At 71.4% G+C, this 14595-nt stretch overlaps 2 protein-coding genes across 2 annotated transcripts in view; one reads left to right on the top strand and one right to left on the bottom strand.

Annotated features, from left to right (window-relative positions):
- Nucleotides 1-3473, top strand: part of MST1 (macrophage stimulating 1) — a 4382-nt gene extending 909 nt beyond the window's left edge. Inside the window, 15 exon segments of the mRNA XM_082004474.1 lie at nt 103-140; nt 143-265; nt 345-465; nt 567-685; nt 781-943; nt 1043-1173; nt 1244-1346; nt 1446-1582; nt 1703-1738; nt 1821-1932; nt 2007-2084; nt 2150-2296; nt 2378-2484; nt 3034-3173; nt 3254-3473. Coding sequence (XP_081860600.1) covers nt 103-140; nt 143-265; nt 345-465; nt 567-685; nt 781-943; nt 1043-1173; nt 1244-1346; nt 1446-1582; nt 1703-1738; nt 1821-1932; nt 2007-2084; nt 2150-2296; nt 2378-2484; nt 3034-3173; nt 3254-3415 — 1717 coding nt within the window. The 3' untranslated portion in view covers nt 3416-3473.
- A 148-nt stretch (nt 3474-3621) lies between these two features.
- APEH (acylaminoacyl-peptide hydrolase) lies at nt 3622-12844 on the bottom strand (the record flags this gene model as incomplete). Its single annotated transcript, XM_082004617.1, is given in 45 exon segments — nt 3622-3782; nt 3863-3969; nt 4043-4145; nt 4220-4410; nt 4484-4572; nt 4652-4732; nt 4804-4881; nt 4982-5123; nt 5666-5754; nt 5828-5879; nt 5968-6062; nt 6166-6226; nt 6400-6521; nt 6593-6633; nt 6743-6834; nt 6908-7045; nt 7135-7190; nt 7193-7342; nt 7345-7475; nt 7593-7674; nt 7994-8102; nt 8212-8413; nt 8559-8657; nt 8725-8831; nt 8899-9001; nt 9071-9261; nt 9374-9462; nt 9562-9642; nt 9711-9794; nt 9870-10008; nt 10092-10180; nt 10270-10321; nt 10412-10509; nt 10580-10640; nt 10785-10906; nt 10983-11023; nt 11097-11188; nt 11277-11414; nt 11487-11650; nt 11727-11802; nt 11898-11991; nt 12079-12205; nt 12296-12425; nt 12508-12558; nt 12833-12844. Coding segments are annotated over 45 exon segments (4590 nt in total). The 3' UTR covers nt 3622-3643.
- Between the last annotated feature and the right edge of the window lie 1751 nt (nt 12845-14595).

Genomic DNA, 14595 nt, shown 5'->3' with positions numbered 1-14595 from the left:
GACAGCACAGGGGCAACGGGGACAGCACAAGGGCAACGACACCAACTGGGGGTGGAGCAGCGTTGTGGCTGTGCCAGCCCTGGGCTGAGGGGCTCCCAGCAGCCCTTCGACCCACCCTGCTGCCAGCAGGTTCCTGCCATCCCCCGCAACAGGCTGGAGGAGAATTACTGCCGAAATCCCGACCGGGACAAGCGGGGCCCATGGTGTTACACTGTTGACCCCAACGTCCGGCACCAGAGCTGCGGCATCAAGAAGTGCGAGGACGGTAAGCACCATGGCCCGGGGGCTCCCTGTGCTGCATCCCCCCGCCCTGCCGCCCACTGAGCCTCTCTGGCTGTCGGTAGCCGTCTGCATGACCTGCAACGGGGAGGACTACCGCGGTGCCGTGGACCACACCGAGTTGGGGACAGAGTGCCAGCGCTGGGACCTGCAGCACCCGCACAAGCACCCCTACCACCCTGACAAGTACCGGCCCCCGGCCCCGGGCAGCATGTGGCCGTCCTGGCCATGCCAGGTGCCGGGGCGGTGGTGCCACCCTCAACCTCTGCTCCCCGTCTCCGGCCCAGGTACCCTGACAAGGGTCTGGATGACAACTACTGCCGCAACCCCGACAGCTCTGAGCGGCCCTGGTGCTACACCATCGACCCCGGGCGGGAGCGTGAGTACTGCCGCATCCGCCTCTGCAGTAAGTCCCCGCTGGTGTCACTGTGCAGCTGGGAGCGGGGGTCCTGGGTGCCACCCTAACCCTGACGCTCTGCTCCTCTCTGGCCATGCAAGCAGAGAAACGCCCACGACCCCTCAACGTCACCACCGGCTGCTTCAGAGGCAAGGGTGAAGGCTACCGGGGCCGGGTAAATGTCACCGTGTCGGGGATCCCCTGCCAGCGCTGGGATGCCCAGACCCCGCACCGGCACCACTTTGTGCCTGAGAAGTACCCGTGCAAGTAAGGGGGCAGGGGGGAGGTGCTCGGGGAGGGCAGCGGTAGGCAGCACCCATGGGTGCGGGCCGTGGTAGGGGAGCACCCACATGGCCCCGCCACCAGGGACCTGCAGGAGAACTACTGCCGCAACCCCGATGGCTCGGAGGCACCGTGGTGCTTCACCACACGCCCCACCGTCCGCGTCGCCTTCTGCTTCCACATCCGCCGCTGCCCTGACGAGCTGGGCGCCCAAGGTGAGCCGTGCCCGGGCACCCGCCCCCAGGGTGCCTGCCGGGGGTGCCAGCCCTCCCTGCCTGTCCCCAGAGTGCTACCACGGCCACGGCGAGCGCTACCACGGCCACGTCAGCAAGACGCGCAAGGGCATCACCTGCCAGCCGTGGGCTGCCCAGACACCCCACGTGCCCCAGTGAGTGTGCGAGGGAGCGCGTCGGGGAGCGGGGAGCAGGGCGTGGGGATGGGGTCAGGGATGGAGATGGGGATGGTGATGGTGACTTCCTCCCGGCAGGATCTCGCCTGTCACCCACCCCGAGGCACACCTGGAGGAGAACTACTGCCGCAACCCTGATAACGACAGCCACGGCCCCTGGTGCTACACCATGGACCCCCGCACCCCCTTCGACTACTGCGCCATCAAGCCCTGCTGTGAGCCCCTACCCACACCCCTGCAGAGCTAGGGGGGTCCCTGGCCCATCTGGGGTGGTTTTGATCCCCCCAGGGCGGCTGGGTCCCACCCCAGTGCTGCCCTCTGCTTTCTCTGCACAGCCGGCAGCACGGTGCCCTCCATCCTGGAGAACGCAGGTGAGGGCCCGTGGGTGCCGGGTGGGTGCCGTGGGGCAGATGCCGGTGGCACGGCCCCAGCCGATGCCCACCCTGCCCACAGACGCGGTGGCGTTTGAGCAGTGCGGCCAGCGGGACGAGAGGCTGCAGCGGAAAGGGCGCATCGTTGGCGGCCAGCCTGGCAACTCACCCTGGACCGTCAGCATCCGCAACCGGTGAGCGGGCACCCTGCCTGCACCGCCGTGCAGCCAGCATCCCCCCCCGGGAGCTCAGCCCCCTGTCCCCGCAGGGCCGGCGTGCACTTCTGCGGGGGGTCCCTGGTGAAGGAGCAGTGGGTGATCAGCACGCGCCAGTGCTTCTCCTCCTGGTAAGGCTGGGGCCGGGGTGCGGGGTGCCAGGAGCCGCCTGTGTCCTCACGTCCGCGTCCCGCAGCGACGCCGACCTGGCAGGCTACGAGGTACAGCTGGGGACGCTTTTCAAGGACCCCGGCCCCAGGGACCCTGACCAGCAGACCATCCCCATCGTGCGGATTGTCTGCGGCCCCTCTGAGTCCCAGCTGGTGATGCTGAAGCTGGCGAGGTGAGCGGCCGGGCCCCGGCCCCCATCGTGCCCCGCCGCTGGCCGGGCTGGCACCACGTCCCACCCCACCTCTTGCCGCAGGCCGGCCGCTCTGAACAGGCGCGTGGCCCTGATCTGCCTGCCGCCCGAGCGCTACGTCGTGCCCGCGGGCACTGTCTGCGAGATCGCTGGCTGGGGGGAAACCAGAGGTACTCGCCATGGGCAGCCCCTGCCAGGGTGTCCCCTGCCTAACACCCCCCTGCCCGTGCCATTCTCCTGCAACGGCATCCCCCTGCCCGCAGCATGCTCATGTCCCTGGCATCCCCCTGTCCGCAGCATCCCCATGTCCCTGGCATCCCCCTGCCCGCAGCATCCCCGGGTCCCTGGCATCCCCGGGTCCCTGGCATCCCCCTGCCCGCAGCATCCCCGGGTCCCTGGCATCCCCCTGCCCGCAGCATGCCCGGGTCCCTGGCATCCCCCGGCTCGCAGTATCCCCCTTCCATGGCATTTTCCTGCCCATGACATCTTCCTGCCCACGCCATTCCCCAGCAACAGCATCCCCCCTGCCCACAGCATCCCCTGCCCATGATGTCCTGCCTGCAGTACCCCCTTTGGTGGCACGCTCCCAGTGAAGGCATCCCCATGCACGCACCGTGCCTCCCCCCACCCATGGCACCCCCCTGCCACGGCATCCCCCTGCCCGCGCCATCCCCCGTGCCATCCGTGCATCCGCTGCCCCGCACGCTCGCTGCCCGCAGGCACGGCGGACGGCAGCGTGCTGAACGTGGCGCAGCTGCCCGTGCTGGCCCACGGCGAGTGCAATGCGGCGCTGCGCGGGCGCCTAAAGGAGAGCGAGCTGTGCACTGCCCCGCTGCACGCCGGCGTGGGGGCCTGCGAGGTGAGCCGGGCTGGGGACCGCCATCTCGGGGAGCCCGTGGGCGCCGGCACTGGGGTGATGCCGCTCTCTGGGTGCCGCAGGGAGATTACGGGGGGCCGCTGGCCTGCCTCACGGCCAACTGCTGGGTGCTGGAGGGCGTGATCACCCCTTCCCGCGTCTGCGCCCGCACCGACCAGCCCGCCCTCTTCATCCGCGTCTCCCTCTACGTCGACTGGATCCACAAGGTGATGAAGATGGGCTGAGCCGGCTCAGACCCAGCCTGGCACAGCCGCCACCGTGCAATAAAGGCACGGCCGTGGCCGTGCGCGTGGGTGCTGCACCGGGTCTCACACGTTTATTTGGCGCCAAACCCCAACCCACGTCCCGTCCTGCCCCCAGCTACCCTTGCTCCATCCTCCCCTGGTCCTGGCGTGGTCCCCAGGGCCAGCGGTCACCCCGGGGCCAGCACAGCCGCAGGGCCACCGCAGGCGCTATGGGCTGTGCCGGCCCAGCCTGTCCTGCCGGGGCTGCCCCAAGTGCCGGAGGAGCCAGTGGGCGCAGTTCCCGAAGACGTCGGCCTCCGTCTCCACGCCGGCCAGCGCGTGGCCGCCGGCCGGGTACCACAGCAGCCTGCGGGGAGGGGACGGGGGGATGCTCAGCTGGCACCCCGGGGTTCCCTCCCCGCTCCCACCCCCCTGCACCCCACTCACCGTGCCGGCACACCCCTGGCCCGCAGCACCCGGTACAGCTCCAGCGCCTGCGTGGGGCTGACGCGCCGGTCCCGGGCGCCCACGCACAGCAGCACCGGTGTCCGCACCTGCAGCACGGCCAGCGGTGGGTGCCCGGCGACCTGCGCCGGGCAGCCCGCACCCATCCTGCCCCTGCCTTACCCGGGACGCCTGGGCGATGGGCGAGCGCAGCAGCATGGTGGCCACCTCCTCGGCGCTGGGCACCCGCTCGAAGGAGTAGGGCAGCCCCAGGGATGTGTAGCGCCTGCAGCACGGAGGTGCTGGTGGGTGCTGTGGGGCCGCGGCACGGTGTGGCACAGGATGGGGGGTGGCACTCACCAGTCGGGGATGTCGGAGGTCCCCAGCAGCGCGGGCAGGTTGGAGACGGGGCTGCGCAGGGCACAGGCTTGGTAGCGCTCGGGCTCGCGGGCGAGGAGGTGGAGGGCGATGAAGGCTCCGTGGGAGCCGGCCAGCAGGGCCAGGCGGTGCGGGTCCAGGGGCTCGCTGTGCAGCGCTTGCTCCACTGCCAGCTGTGCCCGTGGGGCACCCACCATCAGCACCCCCCCGCAGCACCCCCGGCACCCCCAGCCCAGCGCCCCTCACCTGGGTGTCTGCCACGTCCTGCTCACCCACGCGGGAGAGCAGGGAGCTGATGCTGGCCTGGCCAAAGCCCAGGGAGCCGCGGTAGTTCACTGGGGAGACGGGGGCCGTGGGTGCTACATCGCTGGCAGGGGACCGGGGCCACGCGTCCCCGGGGTCCCCAGCACTCACCCAGGAGCACGGCGAAGCCCAGCTGGCACAGCGCGGCCATGCCTGGGCGCCAGCGGGCGTCAAAGACGGCGTGGGGGCCACCTGGGGCCAGCGGGGACGTCATCCAGCGTGTCACCACACCACGTGGGCCTCCCCGCCGTCCCCTCGCTCACCGTGGGGGCACACGACGAGAGGGTGCGGCTCCATGCCATCCGGCGGGCTCAGCAGCAGGGCCTCAAATGCCTGGGCGCCTGCGCCAGGGAAGGGGTCCCGCTCAGCACCCGGCGCCCCGGGCACCCAACACGCCGGCACCCTGCCCGCTCCCAAACCCGAGCCCACACGGGCGCTCACTGTGCGCGGTGGGGCTCTGCCCGCTGCGGCGTGGCCAGATCGTCAGGGTCTTCCAGGTGACACCGGGCACTGTCGGGGCATCCTCCACCGGCACCCAGCGAAGGGGCAGCTCCTGGCCTGCCGGTGGCAGCACGGCCACCACCTGGGGACGGGCAGCAGGTGGCACCGGGGCACCCGTGTCCCAGGGCACCTGGCCGCTGCCGGGGTGTAATCGGCCCCAGTGTGCTCGCGGTCCCAGTGGAGCCCGTGGCTCCGGTGCTGCGCATGTCCCGCACCGTGCCATCCTGCGCCATGCCTAGATGTGCCATGCTGTGCCTGGTCATACCGCCCTGTGCTGTGCCATGCTGCGCTTCACCGTGCCACGCTGTACCCGGCCCTGCCGTCCTCTGTCTTGCCAAGCTGTGCTGCGCCTGGCACTGTGCCATGCAACGCCATGCTAGATCTGGCTATGCCATACTGTGCTATGCTATGCCGTGCCAAGGCTGTGCCATACAACGCCATGCTGGATCCGGCTGTGCCGTGCCCTACCGTGCTGTGCAGTACCATGCCGGGCTGCGCTGCGCCTGGCTGTTGCCACACCAGGCCATGCCGTGCCGCATGACGCTGTGCCATGCCGTGCTGCATGACGCTGTGCCATGCCATGCTGCATCACGCTGTGCCGCGTGGTGCTGGGGCTCTACTCACCAGGCTGGGAGGGCGGTGTGGGGCCGAGCAGGTGGCCACCAGCAGGTCCCACTGGAGAGTGAGCAGCTCCCAGCACCCTTCGGGCAACCCTGGGGACAGAGAGAGCGCGCCGGTGCTCGCGGATGCTCGCCGGGGCACCGCGGGTGGCCTGGTGCCACGTACCTGCCGTCAGGTTGGTGACGGTGGCCACCTCCGTGTCCACGAGCAGCAGGTCCTGCGGGGGGGCAGAGCACAGGCAGCCGTGTCACTGTGGGGCACGGGGGCCATGTCCCCATCCCCTCGCCCCTGTCCCCAGGGCTCACTGTGCGGCTCCGCTGTGGGGTGCCCAGCACGGCTCGCCGGCTGTCGGCCGCCCAGCACCGCGGCGGCAGCGTCTCGGCGTAGAGCCCGGCGAAGGCTGCGAGCGGGGCGCAGCGCTGGTGAGACGGGGCCGCGGGCACCCAGCGTGGCGGGTCCTGGCCCCCGGCAACGCCCAGCTGTGCCCGCCGTGCCATGCTCACCCTCTGTGGGCTCCTGCACCACGTCGAGCACCGTCACCGACTGCCTCGTCTGCCAGGAGAACTGGGGAGAGCTGGCGGTCAGCGACGGGTCCGTGCCGGGGAAACTGAGGCAGGGGGACCAGGGGCTGAGCCCACCCCCTGCCCCAGCCAGGCACCGCGAGAGGCTGCGACACCCTGGGCCGGGTCCTGTGCCAGCGGCACAGCCGTGCCTGGCCCTCCCGGGGCGCCGCTCACCATGCGCAGGCGCAGGCACTGCCGGTGGGGCCCCCCCAGGGCCCCCTCCAGGTAGAGCAGGCAGCGGCCGTCGGGGCTCAGCCGGGGGGAGCAGGCAGCACCGTGCTCGGCCGACAGCGGCTCTGTGGGCGGCAGGGGGTCAGCACCCGGAGACCCCCAGCACCCAGGGCACCCCCGCGTCCCTGGTGCTCACCGCAGCGCCCGCTGGCCGGGTCCAAGTGGAAAATCCCCGACCTGGGGAGGAGGTGTGGGTCAGGCTGGAGCCCCACAGCCGTGCCGAGCCCCTGCCGTGCCGGCACAGGGCGGGTGTTCTGGCACGGCACTGGGTGCCGGTGGGACCCACCTCCTGTTGGAGCAGGCGCTCAGCCCCAGGCGGAAGGGCTCGTGCCACCAGCCCACGAACACCACGCCACGGTCATCGGGGGACCACAGGGCCTGTGTGACAGCCGGGCTCGTGCCACAGCCCCAGGCTGGCCCCCCCGGCGCTCTCCCCGCACCCCGTCCCGACCTGGCCGGGGGAGAGGTGCTCCGGGATGCCCTCCAGCACCGAGACGCTGCTGCCCTCCAGGTCCAGGGCGCAGAGGACGGGCACGCTGCGGGTGCTCAGTGCCTCCCCCCAGTCCTCGCGGTACACGAACTGCTCGCCCTAGGGCACAGCCCTGTCAGCCCCACGGCCGGCCTGCCCCAGACATGGGGCTCCAGGCACGGCACGCTCATGGGGCACATGGCACCCACCTCCTCGTCCTCCTCCGCTGGCCTGGCTGCTCCCGGCACATCCCAGGGGCAGGGGGCCGTGGTTTGGGCTGGATCTTCTCGGCCACATAGAGCAGCCGTGTCTCTGAGCGGGACCAGGCCAGACAGGCAAAGGGCCCTGGCACGGTAAGAGGGTGCCACAGCCCGGCCTGGCGCCGGCACAGCCGAGCACCGAGCAGGCACTGGGGCTACCGGCCGTGCAGTATGTGCTGTGCCGTGGGCGGGGGGCATGGGGAAGGGGCCCTACCCTCCGTGTAAACTTCCCCGTGCTTCCCCAGCACCGTGAGGTCCACGCTGTGGCTGCGCCCGCCGCCACCCCACACCTGGGGGGACGGGGGTCAGCACCCACGCACCACGGCTGCGGCGCCCGCTGCCCTGCGCCGGCGCTCCAGCCACCCCGGTGAGCCCCGAGGCTGCCACGACTGGGGCAGCCGCGTTACCTCCAGCAGCTCGTGGCCCTGCTGCGGGCAGCGGCGGAGCACGGCGCGGTGCTGCCCCGTGGGCGAGTCCTGGCTGAGGAGCCTGCGGGCGGGAGGGAGGCTGCGGCGGGCGGCATGCTGCGGGCACCGGCCAAGCCACGGCCACCGGCTGCACCCCGGGCGCCGGCCACACCACCCCACCCCGCAGCCTGTCCGTGCCGTACTGGTTGTGGATCTCGGCGCTGAGCGCTGCCCGGCTGACAGCGAGGCCGCCGCTGCCTGCGCGCCGCAGGCTGTAGTGGCGGCTGAAGCGCAGGAGCCGGCGGCGGGGCAGGTCGGGACGGCTGCACTCTGCGGGAGGAGGCTGTCAGCGACTGCCCGCGCCGGCAAAAAGCACCAGGGCAGCCGAGCCCGCGACTCACCGGTGTAGAGCTGGAAGGTCTGTCCCCCCGCGGCGGCGCCGAGGGCGGCGCGGGTGACGGCGGGGAACCAGCTGAGCTCCCGGTAGCAGGCGGCGGGGCTGCCGGCCGCCTGGGCGGGGGGAGAGACACGCTGGCAGGGGGAATGCTCACCCCTCTGCCCGCACCCCAAAACGGGGCTGTGCCCACCCGCGACCCCCCTCCCGGACCCCCCCGCCCACCTCCGTGGCCTGTTCGGCTCCCGAGGCCATGGGGCCTGGCTCCGCCGCGCTGGGCCGCCGGCGCCTGCGGCTCCCCGGCGGGCAGGCCGCCAAGGCGTGCGCGAGCAGCCCGGTGCCGGGGCCTGGCCGGCGCCAGCCCTCCAGCTGCCCCGCGCTGCCCGCCGTGCCCGGGGCGGCTGGGCAGGGTTCACCCTCCGACCCGCTAACCCGCGTGCGAGAGGGGTCTGGGGGCCACGAGCTCCCGGGGCACCGGGCGCAGAGGTGACGCTGTCACCGCCATTGGAGACAGCGGGGTGCTGAGCTAGGCCATTTATTGGGGCGCGGCAGCGGCAGGAGGCCGTTAGCACCGCAGGTGCTTGAGCAGCCACAGCGCCATGTTCATGAAGCCGTCGGCTTCAGCCTCGACGCCGGCCAGCGCGTGGTTGTTCCCCGGGTACCACAGCAGCCTGGAGGGGAGAGGGGGGTTAGCACCATGCCCGTGACCCACAGCCGGGCACACAGCACCCCACTCACCGCGTGGGGACCCCCCGGGCCTTGAGGGCACGGTAATACTCCATCCCCTGCTTGGGAGGAACCCGCCGGTCGTCCTCGCCCAGCATCAGCAGCACGGGCGCACGGACCTGCGGGAGCGGCACGGCCTCAGCACCGGCACTGCCGGCGGGGACGGGGACGGGGACAGGGACGTACCCGGTCGACGTAGCGCATGGGTGACTTGAGCAGCATCGCCGTCCACTGGGCCGGGTCCGGCAGGGCGTCGGGCGCGTAGGGCAGCCCCGTCTCCGTCAGGCACCTGCGGGCACGAGGGATGGGGGCAAATGTGGGGCCGGGGCGGCGGCGGGCCGGGGGCGGTGGTACTCACCAGTCAGGGATGTCGGTGGCAGCCACCATGGAAGCGATGTTCACCACGGGGTTGCGAACGACGCAGGCGTGGTAGGTGTCGGGGAACTGGCCGAGGAGGTGGCACGCCAGGAAGCCCCCGTGCGAGCCACCCACCAGTGCCACCCGGCCAGCGTCCAGCGGCTCCTCCTGCAGCACCCGCTCCACACAGAGCTGCCACCACGGGGGGACGCTCACTGTGGCAGGCAGCCCCACTTGCTGCCCTGGGGGGCACCCATGGGAGCACAGGGCACCCTGGCAGCGGGACCACACGCCGGGGCCATACCTGCACGTCGCGCACGTCCTGCGTGCCCACGTTGCCTGGCAGGGAGGCCACGCTGTCCTGGCCGAAGCCCAGCGAGCCACGGTAATTCACTGGCGGGGGGACAGCATCAGAGCCCTCCCTCCGCCTGCCGCGGCCCCGCCGCGGGCGCTGTGCCACCCAGCAGCGCCCCGGCCCCCGGCGACACTCACCCAGCAGCACGGCAAAGCCCATGCGGCAGAGCACCGCCGGGTAAAGCATCCACCCGGCCGTGAAGACGGAGTGGGGACCCCCTGCGAAAGGCACAGGTGGGGTGACGCTGCCCGGCAGGCAGAGCGGTGGGGCGGGGGCGAGCTCCTACCATGGGGCATCACAACCAAGGGGGCCTTCTGTACGGCAGGGCTCCCGCTTGGGCGCAGCAGGATGGCATCGAAGTCCAGGCCCCCTGCGGAGGTGAGGTGAGGGGGTCAGAGCTCAGCGGGGGCGGCAGAGCCCAGCCCGGCCCCCCCCGGGCACTCACCATACTGGGAGTGCTCCTGCTCCGGCGGGGGCCGCAGCGTGCGGATGCCCCAGCTGATGCCAGGCACGGGGGGTGCGTCCTGCAGGCAGACCCACCGCGCCTGCACCTCCTGGCCGGCGCCGGGCAGGACGGCCACTTTCTGTGCGGAGAAAAGGGTCGGTGCCGGCGCCGAGAGGGGCTGGCGGGTGGGGGGGGGGCAGGGGTGGGGGGGTGTCACCTTACCAACGTGGGGGGGCAGCTAGGGGTGGAGAACCTGGCCACCAAGATGTCCCGGTCGATGGTGAGGACAGACCAGCTTCCCTGGGGGGCATCTGGGGAGAAGCGGGGGGTGGTCAGACCTGCAGGTGTGACCCCCTCCACACCCCCGGCACCAGCCTGGCCCCGCCGGCCTGGCACTCACCGGCCGTCAGTGAGGTTGTGGCGCCCGTCACCGTGTCCACCACGAACATGTCCTAGGGGCAGGAGGGCAGAGTCCAGCGGAGCCCTGACCCACCCCGGCCCCCCTGCCCGCCCCCCTGCCGTCTCGGCACAGCAGCCCTCACCTGCTGGCTGCGCTGGGCCGTGTCCAGCACGAGCCTGCGGCTGTCGGCCGCCCAGCACAGCCCCGGCAGAGCGCCGCAGTAGATGCCTGGGAAGGCACCTGTAATGAGAGCGGTGGTGCTCAGCACCCCTCTGTGCACGCCCCCCACCCCACCCCGAGCTGTACTCACCCCACGCCTGACGCGGCACAGCTTCCAGCACCGTGCTGGTGTGCTTGGTGTACCAGTCGTACTGCGGGAGACATGGCATGGGGCGAATTTTGCATGGTCTCAGCCATGCTGCAGCCCGGGGAGGAGGCATCACCGCCCTCCTGCCAGTCCCAGCCCCATCATGGGTGCCCCACCACCCCTCCGGTGTCCCACCGGTGCCGCTCACCATGCGGAGGCGGCTGCACTGCTGGTGGGGGCCCAGGGCGTCGTTCTCCAGGTAGATGATGCGGCAGCGGTCAGGGCTGAGCCGCGGGGACCACACGGCCCTGGTGTCCTCGGAGAGCAGCTCTGCACAGGCACGAGGGGATGGTGAGGGGCTGTGGGGAGCTGGGGTGCCAGCGAGGTTGGGGCGCGTGCTGCTCACCACATCTCCCACCCGTCAGGTCCACGTAGAAGAGCGCTGACCTGCCGGCAGAGACGGGTGTCACCGCAGGGCCGGGGGCCTGGCTGTGAGGCAGGGTGCCCCACGGGGACTCACCGGCGGTTGGTGCAGTGCCGCAGCCCCAGGCGGAAGGGCTCATGCCACCAGCCCACGAACACCACACCGGTGTCATCGGGGGACCAGAAGGCCTGCAAGGAGAGCAGGGGCGAGTGGTTCAGACCACCGCTGCCCCCCAACACCTCCCTGCTCTGGTTCCCCAGGGCACCCCATCCTGACCTGGCCAGGGGAGAGGTGCTCCGGGATGCCCTCCAGCACCGAGATGCTGCTGCCCTCGATGTCCAGGGCGCAGAGGACGGGCACGCTGCGGGTGCTCAGTGCCTCCCCCCAGTCCTCACGGTACACGAACTGCTCGCCCTAGGGCACAGCCCTGTCAGTCCCACGGCTGCCCCGCCAGCTCCGGCCTGCCCCGGGCTGGGGGGACCCCACCTTGAGGGGTGCATCATCCTTCTCGGGGCGCCCCGTGTCCTCGTCGGAGGTGCTCAGCTCAGGGGCTTTGCTCTGGAAGAAGGACTCGGCCTTGGGACGCTTCTTCTCCGCCACGTAGAGCAGGTGCGTCTCCGAGTGCGACCAGGCCAGGCAGCCAAACTGGTCTGCCGGGGCGGGTCAGGCACTGGCCACCCCGTCCCCCCAGAACCCCACGTCCCCCGGCATCCCCCGGCCCCTCACCATCGTCGTAGACGCTGCCGTGCTTGTCCAGCGCCGTCAGGTCGATGCTCTTCACCTTGCGGTTCTGATCCCAGACCTGGGGGCAGAAATGCCGGGGCGGCCCCGAGCCGCAGCGTGGAGCCGGCCCCGAGCCCCGGCACGTATCCAGCCTCCCCCCAGCCCCCTCCTCACCTCCAGGAACTGCTTCTCCTTTTCCTTCTCCTTGCCGGGGACCTTGCGCAGGACAGCCTTCAGCGCCCCACTGGGGGAATCCCGGCCGAGCAGCCTGCGGGTGGGTGGGCGCCCGTCAGCCCCCCACCATCGGCACCCCGAGGGGACGCCGGTGCGGGGGACGGGACGGGATGGAACTCACTCATCCTTGATCTCGGAGCAGGTGCCGGCGGGCCCCGAGTAGACGACGGAGGCCCCGTCATGGAAGATCAGGTACTGGCGGCAGAACTTGACGTTCTCAGCCCGCGCCAGGTCCCGCTGTGACCACTCTGCGAGGAGGTGAGGACACCCTCTGCGTCCCCTCCGGGCAGGCAGAGACCCCCCCCCGGACACCCGCGGGGGCCACCCCGTCCCCGTACCGGTGTGGAGGCTGCAGTACTTGCCCCCGTACTGGGTGGTGACGTCGGGGCCGAGGCAGGCAGCGCTGAGCCCCGGGTGCCGGCTCAGCTCCCGGTACAGCTCCGTTATCTCCTCAGCGCTCGACAGCACCTGCGGGACCCGCCAGGGTGGCTGGGGGCGCGGGAGGGGGCGATGGCCAGGGAGTGGGGGGCACAGGGGGTGAGGAGGGTACCGGGGGGCAGCTCCTGCGGTACCAGGGGTGCAGTTCTACTGGGGGCACTGCCTGGGGGGTGCACAGCCAGGGCGGGTATTGGGGTACGGGGCGGGTACGGGGACAGCGGCGCAGTGACTGGGGTACCAGGGGTGCCAGGGCGGCAGGGGCAGTCACTGGGGTGCAGAGGGGATTAGGAGGGTACCGGGACAGCGACTGGGGTACCAGGGGCAGCTATTGGGGGGATCAGGAAGTTGCCGGGCCTCACCGGGCGGGGCGGGGCTCCCGGGGCAGTGACGTCACCGCGCCCCCCTCTTCCCCCTCCCCGCTCTCCCGCACCCCTCACCGGCGGCTCCATGTCCGGGCGGCGAGGCGGGGGCGGGGTCAGCGCCAGCACTTCCGGGACGGAGGCGTGGCCGGCGGCGTGCGGCACCTCCCATTGGCTGCGGCGTTCGGGCTACCGCCCGCGCTGCGGCGCCCCCCGGTGGGCGCGGGCGGCGCCGCTGCCGGAGGCTCCGCTGTCGGCAGCCGCGCTTCGCCCCGGCCGGGCCTCCCCGTTCCCCCGCCGGCCGCTACGGCCGCGGGGACACCGGTTCATCCGCGGGCCCCCGTCTGGGGCCGCACCCAGCGGCCAGGGCGCGGCCCCGCACCCTCTGGGCTGCCCCGGAGCGGTTTCCCAGGCAGGTAGCTGCAGCACAGGGGCTCCGTGTGCAAGCCAGGAGGGGATCGGGCATTTGGGGCCCACAGGGACCCCCCCAGCCCCGGGTGTGGGCCGCAGAGCCCGCCGGCGCTTGGTACCGACCCAGGCCCACGGGGCTCCCAGCCCGTGCCGGGGGTCCAGCCCTCCTCCCACCCCCTCACCGCAGGCAGGCAGGAATCGGGGCCAGCGCGTGGTTTGTGTCAAGTCCTTTTTTTATTCTGTTCCCACAGAAACACCTGGTGAGGGGGCAGCTTCTAGGAGGGAGTCACGACACAGCGGCGGGGGCGGTACGGCACGGTACGGCACGGAACGGGGTCACTACGGGTGGCACAGAGCACAGCAGACACGCACACCGTCACAATGTTCAGAGGGAGCGCACCCGGCATCGCACTTAACCGCTGGCAATGGCGCCTGGGGCTCAGCCACCCTCGGCACCTCGTCTTTTCACAGCCCTCCCCCCGTCCCCCCGCCCTGGCCAGCAGACTGCCACAATTGGGGCAGGTGCGCTCGGGCGGCGAGACGGGCCCCGGCGGGGGTCTTGGTCCCGCGTGCGATTTACACACTGTACAAGTATTTACAGCGCTTGGAGCGACGGGGGGCCAGGCGCTCGGAGGAGGAACCCTCGGGCTACGCGCTTGTCATCGGCAGAGAGAGGCGGCGGGTGTGCGCAGGGCCGGGGCTCTCCTCCGGGGGGCTGCCCCACGGGACCCCTCCCCGCCCCGTCCCACAGCCGTCGGCCTCTCCCCCAGCCTTGGGTGCCGGCAGAGCACCCTGTGAGAGACCTGCCACGGAGAGTGGGCTTGCCACGGTGACCGGGTCCTCGATAACAAGTGCATAAATCTGCTAAGAGCTTTCAGTACAGCGATGGACTGATGGAAAAGAAAAAAAGAAAAGTCCAGGCAAGGAACAGCAAGCACTGAAAGGCGGGTGGAACCGTGCAGAGAAGTAGCAAGCCATGCTCTACGACGGGACAGACGGTCATGGGCGCTAGGGCTGCCCTTTGGCAAAGTGGCCCTCCATGGGTCGAACATGCCACGAATTCATACGCACGGGTGGTCGATAAAGAGTAGTTATCGGGTCGCTCGGCGGCACGCTTTGCGATGAAACCCTTAGGCGCGACATTGAACTGAGTAGCTATTCACAGGTCTTGTTCTCGAGTCGTGTTATTTCGTTGCATAGAACATCAGGCGGGTGAGCGGGCGGCTGCTGCCCGCCGCGGGGGGCACCGGGGGGTGCCGCCGGCGCGGGGAGGCGGTGGGGCGCGGGCGGCGCGCAGCTGTACGCTGGCGAGCCCCCTCCTCGGTCTGCCTCTCCCTCGGGGAACCCCCCCCGTTCTTGGCGGGGCGAGCGGGCTTTGGCCGCCGGCTGCCGCGCCGGCTGTCCCCGCGAAATGGCTTGAGAAGGACTTG

The sequence above is a fragment of the Phaethon aethereus genome, assembly GCF_964289735.1.
Source record: "Phaethon aethereus genome assembly, chromosome: 11".
NCBI lineage: Eukaryota > Metazoa > Chordata > Aves > Phaethontiformes > Phaethontidae > Phaethon > Phaethon aethereus.
This window is presented reverse-complemented; position numbering and strand designations above follow the sequence as displayed.